This window comes from Nothobranchius furzeri, chromosome 2, assembly GCF_043380555.1.
Source record: "Nothobranchius furzeri strain GRZ-AD chromosome 2, NfurGRZ-RIMD1, whole genome shotgun sequence".
Taxonomy (NCBI): domain Eukaryota; kingdom Metazoa; phylum Chordata; class Actinopteri; order Cyprinodontiformes; family Nothobranchiidae; genus Nothobranchius; species Nothobranchius furzeri.
The window spans coordinates 21,007,482-21,014,483 of NC_091742.1; the positions used below are offsets into that span (position 1 = coordinate 21,007,482).

The 7,002-nt window shown below is 40.3% G+C and overlaps 1 protein-coding gene across 1 annotated transcript; it reads left to right on the forward strand.

Annotated features, from left to right (window-relative positions):
• Positions 1–554: 554 nt before the first annotated feature.
• On the forward strand, positions 555–1,921 carry LOC107378154 (uncharacterized). The gene is made up of 4 exons (XM_015948214.3): positions 555–629; positions 706–761; positions 846–1,103; positions 1,203–1,921. The coding sequence occupies exons 1-4, from the start codon at positions 604–606 to the stop codon at positions 1,703–1,705; spliced, it is 843 nt and encodes a 280-aa protein (XP_015803700.1). The 5' UTR covers positions 555–603; the 3' UTR covers positions 1,706–1,921.
• The last annotated feature ends 5,081 nt before the right edge of the window (positions 1,922–7,002 follow it).

Sequence of the window (7,002 nt, forward strand, 5' to 3'; positions counted from 1 at the left end):
TTTTTTCATCAGTGTCAGTTTAAAGCTCATCCACTAAATGGAAATACATGAAATACTGATTTAAAAAAGAGAAATACCTCAGATGAAGCCGCATAATGCCTCATTTTCATCGAGAACAGAAGACACGCAGTCCGGAATCCACACGGCTAACAGGAGGACTGCCTGTCACTCCGGCTGCGGTTCGTGTGTGGAACGTCTCCGGAAATCGGTTCCTGTGAGAGCAGCAAATGATTAGAATTTTTAAATAATGTTAAGATATACTTGTAAAATACATGAACCATCATACACTGTGAACTGATATTGATGTCATTAATGATAAAAAAAAAAAAAGATGGGGAAAAAATGCAACACATGTTTTATTTTGAAATGTACTGGGTGCACCTTGCTGGCACACATCTCACTTCCTGCCTGGCCCATGTCATTTATTTAACTTCACTCCGACTAACCAAACCTACATGTTGATGACATGCTGGTCCATATCACAGCTACTCCCTCGTCAGGGTTAATTTCACACAGGTGTGTATTGTTAACCTGTGGTGTTGGGATTGGTCCCTAAAAGCATTTAAGCACCCTCTTGAAACCAGGCGTTGTGGTCCATCCAACATGATGGCTGACTTAGCTTCTTCATGGTAAGAAGAGCTCATCTGGGTTAAGTGTGTTGATTAGAAACAGATGTAATTTAGATGTTTGGTTCTCTCTCAATAGGATGTGGCTTGTTGTCATGCTGGCTGGGGCAGTCACGGGCTATCCAACAAAGAATGGTAAATGTATACTTTTTGACCCACCTGTGTATTTTTACACAACGTTTCATCTCACCCCTCTTCTAATCACTTCTCACTGCATAGTTTTGGACCCTCTCAGGGGCCATGGTGCTCCCCCTGGTCCTGGATGGGGAGAACCTCCAAGTGGATTTGCTCAAGCAAAATCTGGTTTTTCACCATCTTCACATCTAGATTTCTATCAACCTCAATTCAGCCAACCTGCTGCTGAGATGAGACCAGTACCTGCTCTTCATGCTTCTGATACGTATCCTGCACATATTTACTCAGAGTATGGTGGCAGTTCTCCACCCCAGTCAGGACCTCAGGTTCCCCCAAACCAAGGTAGGTGACCTTTTCTGAAATTGGTTTATTGTTAACCTATTGTGCCTTTAAGCTGTTTGTTTAAATATATATGTATATATATGTATATTTTATTTTTAGGGAACTGGGCAATTCCACCAAGTACTCTTCATTATGGGGCTTCATCTCCAGATGAGCTGGGTATTGCCTCTGAATTTGTACCACCTGGTTATCCATATCCACCAGGCCCGTTTTTTCCTCATCCCCAACCAGGTGAGCTATCCTATGAGGAGAAATCGTTCGAACAAGGAAACTACAACTCTGAATCTGAAGAACAAGGGCCTCCTGCTCCTCCTCTCCAGTACTTTCCTCATCCAGCTCTGAGCAGACTTCCCATCAGAAGCCCACTGGCATTAGGAGCCCTTCTGGATCAGTTACAGTTTGGCTATCCGTATATTGATTACATGTTGCTGAACAGGAAACGTCCTCCGGGCACATATACCTTCTCCACCAACACGTATAAGCATGGGAAGAACCAGAGGCATGACAGCATTGGTGACTTGGGTGCTCCTGTTGGTCCCAGGGAGGAGTTGGGCCCCTGGGGCACCAAGCAGCCCAGACCACCTGCACCTCAGAGGGTTTGAGATTAAAATGATGGCATTGGTGATAAGGGATCTGGATTAAACCAACCTTACAGTTGTGTCTATTAAATCGGTCAAGTTAAAACATTTGTAGTCATCATATTCAAGCTGCACAATGGAGGAAATGAGTGCAACCTGAATTTCTCAATTGGAGGAAAGTGGGGTGCTTTGGCTGACTGCTCCAGACTGTCTTCACTTGAATAAACTTGTTAAAATTCATCTGTCTTGTGTGTAGTGGTGAGATGGTTATTACTGATCATGATGGAAGCATGCTTGGATTAATTTGTGGCATATGCAACACTTGAACTAGGTTAATTTTGTGCTACAAATATGCACCTTAGAACCAGAAAGTTAACCTAACCAAGATGTGTAAAATATTTTTCCTTTGTGATAAAGTTAAGCTATGTCCAAGTACAAGGTGAAGCTGAGTGGTTTAATTTCTGTTAAGGAATTCTGTCAAATGGGCTAAACTTGGGGAAACAAAATTCCAGTAAACTTAACTCATGATGCATTCTGCAGATTGGAAAAACTGAATGTTCCTGCAGCATTTGTAATTGTCAAGATTCTTTCACCATTATATTTATTTTTTAAGTCTTAGTTTGAACAGAGCTTTCAACCTTGGGGTTCTGGTAGTAAAATGTGAAGAGGCAGCCCATGGCTCTTTGATCCTTCTGATGCAGATCTGTCCTTATACACTAGTATTTAATTAAAATGTATTTTTACTGCAATGTTATCTGTATGCCAATTCTAAATGTAAAGAATCTCAATTTATTAGAAAAACTTCAAGTAAATAAGCATCCAGTGCACCCCTCCAAATGTGCAAAAGATGGCATTCAAATGGAAATATAGATAAGAAGCTGGCACAAGAAAGCGAACTAGGAGTGTCACAAAACCCAAAAATCTTCAGCTCAAACATCTCAGCTGCTGCTAATAATGAAATAGAGGGATAATTTTCTGGATGTGGATGGAGATTATATTTTACAACACCCTGGTGTGTGTGTGTGTGTGTTTTGTACTTTGAGTACTGATCTAAACAACCTGACCAGTGTGTCCAGAGTGTTATAATTAAATAATTTCACTTAGGAACATTTCACCCATGGACCAAACACTCCGTCCTTCTGCTCCACGTAAACCTGAACAGGTCCAACCCGGTCTCACGTGAGACCAGGTTGACAGGTCACCTGCTTGTGCGTAATCAAATGTCTCTATAGGCGTTTTCTGAACTGAAGAGGACATGAGATTCTGGACTTTTGCCTCAGACAGGCTCAAGGATGTGTCGCCACATTGGAGACATAAAAAGTTATTCAGCCAACGTTTCGTAATCGGGGAACATTTCCTAAGTGACAAGTCTCTCTGAGAGAGGGTTTGGAAACCACTCGCTTAAGTGAGAGGAATTTTCCCCCATGTGCTCTGGTTCTGCTGCCTGTGATCGACGTGCTCCAAGCCCCTCCACATCTTCAGCTGTCCACCTCACGTGCGCGCTGACAGCCAGCTACGCAGGGCACCTGTGTCCAGTCTTATACTCAGATGTTCTGATGGGAAAAACGTTGAGGCTCCCAGTGTTTTCGTTACTTGTTGTGGGGACCTGGTGCCTGTCCCAGCAGCCATGGGACAAAAGGCCCATTGGACAGGTCTCCATCACATCACAGGGTCACACACTTACACCTAGGAGAAATTTGAGTATTCCATGTTTTTGGTCTGCAGGAGCAAACCCAAGAAAACCTTCACATGAATGAGAACACGCAAGCTATGCAGAAAAACCTCAGCCGGCATTCAAACATCTATGCGCCCTGATCACAACCGTGCTAAACCATGCAGCCTCCAAAAAACATTTCAGATTTGCAAAATCCAAGAACAAAATGAGCTACTACTCAGTTCACATGTTTTAAGTGTCAAATGATGCTGATTGTAAAGCTCGTAGCTGAGGGTGATTGTTGGCTGTAGCACTTCATCCGAGAACTTTTATGATATGGGTTTTTTATCTTTAGAGAGCTAAACTAGCTTTCAGTGAGCGTGCCGCAGAATTAAGCTCATTTAAAGGTTTTCTTACAACTGATCCACAACAAAGGATCTTGTTTTTTTGTGACCAAACTTGTCATTAGTGTGAGATCCATCTTTCATTGAACAAGATAAAGCATGGACCAAAACTGGATCCTCCATAATAAAGGCTAACGTCCAGTAGGCTGCTGTTATGTTCTGATCGGTCAGTGCTGCTGACTTGAGTGTCTATAATCCTTTCACTTGGCCTGAGGTATGATGAGTGCAGCAGATCAACCAAAAGGAGGACTGGCTTGATCGCTTCAGGGTAAGGAGTGGGTAGATGCATTGGTTAGTTTCTGTTGAGCCAGTGCTGTTATGATTTTCTGTTTTTCAACAGGGTGTGGCTCCTTGTACTCACTGGTGTGGGTTACAGCTTCCCCACAAAGAAAGGCAGAAGGAAAGAAGAAACTGGACTCCCCGGCCACCATTATTTCTCCATGATTGATTTTTCTCACTATTGTACTTGCAGATGTTTGTAACGGTCCCAAGGCAAGTCCTGCGTCCAGATCTAAGTATAAACCAGATTTGTAGATGCAGCCATGGGCTTTTCATCTAGATCCAGCCAGCTAAGTGGTCTGATGGGACCTCCTCCTAACACAGGTCCTACACAGTAAGATATCAGCTTATCACGGTGAATATTTCAAGTTCCTTCTATCCAAGGTAAAAAGTGTGTGACTCTCCTGATCAGCAGGTTTCAGAGTTAATTATGAAAGAAAAGACTAATCCTTGGTAATGTTCAGTAGCTACAACACCTATGCTTCTAGGTAACTGGTCAGTTCAGCTACCCTTTTGGGATGGTGGTCTATTCTTTTTCATGGAAGCATGTGGTGAACTAACCAGGCTCCGTTTATTCACAACAGCCAGAAAATGTTTGAACATGGCACCCATGGCTCTGAATCTGAGCAAGACCCTTCATATAGAGTCCCATTTCAAACTGAAGAGACTCTATGTAAGAAGCCCTCTGGCCAAGGGCGCCCCCAAGGGGTGGCCAAGGGTGCCCCCAAGGGGTGGCCAGAAAATTGCTGCCCCCCCCCCCCCCCCACCAGGAAAAGCCAGTGTTAACAAATCATATTAATGTTCAGTCAAACCATATATTAATCTTGGTTATTCGAGACATAATTGTAAAACAAAATCAAAATATTACAATTAATCAGTAAAGAAACAATCAAAAAATATATACATATGTTTCTGCTGCTCACCATTTAAAGTTTTTATCGCCATTATTATTTTTATTTTTTATTTTTTGTGAACACGGCAACTCAGGTGAATAAACCTAAAAAAATACATTTTTAAATAAAATTTGGGGTAACATTTTAAATAACTGAAATGTATTTTTCTGAAATGTTTGCGTTTGTAAAATTTAAGTTAAATGTTTTGGATACGTACTGCTATTTTAAGAAAAATGAATAAAGGTGCAATGCAGCACATCGCCACAGGCTAAATTCTCCCAGAGTTACCAGAGTTACCACAAGGACCAGTTTGGTGTGTGACCCCAAAAAGTTCTTTTTGGCCACCTCTATCAAAATTTTCTGGAGGCGCCCCTGCCTCTGGCCTAAGTCTTACCTAGGTGGGCAGATGTTTGGCCATGAAACCGTGATGTTTCTGCCGGCCCTAGAACCAGGTCAGTCACACGGGTCTGTTGTAATAAAGCGGCCCACGAGGAGCGTTCAGCTTCTCTACTCATTATTGAATTCATCTGACTTTCTGAATGCTGCTCGTCTTGCTTTGAGTTGTTTATATATTTGATTTAAGGGGTAAACTTTTTATATTGGGACTTAAAGAAATTTTATGTTTGCAAATCTCTTTTTCCACATTTGACCATAGTCGATTTTACTTGTTACTTTTTTTGTTTGTTTTTTAAAGAGAACATTAAATTTTCATAGTATCAAATAGTCCTAATCACTTCCTAATGGCACGTCTGTTAAATTACCTTGCCATTGTTGTGTTTATGTTCCTGCCAAGACTCGGGGTGACGGAATTATTGCTGACATCGTTCATTCTACTGTATATCAAACTCTTCTCCAGAGCTTGTGTCGAATGTGACACGTTTACTGCAGCTACATTCTGGTTCATTTTCATATTTGACAGAGAGAGAACCATTTCACAGAATGAATTTAAGTCACAGACCTGTGAAAATTTTGAGAAGACTGCATGATTTTTAGAGGCAGTGAAATTCTCCTATAAGGAACATTTGTTTTAGTTTATTCACACCTTCTCTTTCTAGAAATCGACATTACAGCCTTATTTTCTATTAAATTAGATTTAAATCTAAATTATTAAACTTATTTAGTTACTTGAAACAACTTTACTTTTTAAAACGGTGTAAAATTGCATTTTTTGTGTACATTTAAAGATTTTATCAGCTGATATCTGGTTAAATATTGCTTAATTTTTCATTTCAAGTCTGTTCAGTTGCATAACAAAGTACTTTTTGTCTTCCCACACACATTCCACCATTATGCTTCTATTTTCTTTCTCTTTGGTGCCTAGATGCTACAACACAAACTCAGGAGAGTCACCATTTCAGTTATCACAGAGTGTGAAACGATTAAGACAAGAATTTAAGGGGTTCAGGTTTAATTTGACCTACATGACCTGGCTAAAAGTCACGTCTAATGGAATAATTAGGGATGGTTTAAAGTAATAGTTTTAAAAAGGTTTCATTTTATTTCTATTTCTATTCTACTGCTAGTCAAAGAGGGGACACGTTAAAAAGTAAGTAGCTTCCATCATTAAAAATATTCTGTCATTACAATTAATGGTAACCACAGTGTTGTGCAGCTATTTCTGCTTAAACATGACATTTCAGTTGGAAAGATAACAGCTAAATATGCAGCTAATTCCCTCTGCAAATCATCGCAGAAGGTTATGTAAATATGAAATATAAAATGAAGGTTGATGTGAAGGTTTACAGAAGAGCGTTTGCATAAACCGCTATGAAATTTTGGAGATAAAATTAGCTTTAAGTGGCAGTCATCCACTTTGTTCTTGGCTTTGCCATGACTAGCTGTTAGCTTGTCATTCAGAACCCCAGAGGCTGGTCAAAGAGCACGACTTTGTTCAGAACCTCTGACTTATTCCTTTAAGTTTATTGTCCCACTAAACGCTAATAATGCACAGACTCAAAGAACAAAACTAAATTACTTGAAAGTCTCAAATTAATCTTTGCCAGATTTTACAACTTTATTAACTTTACAGATTTTTTATGCAATTCAGGCTTTTGGCTACTCCTGCTAACCCAAAAAGTTTTTATATCCTAT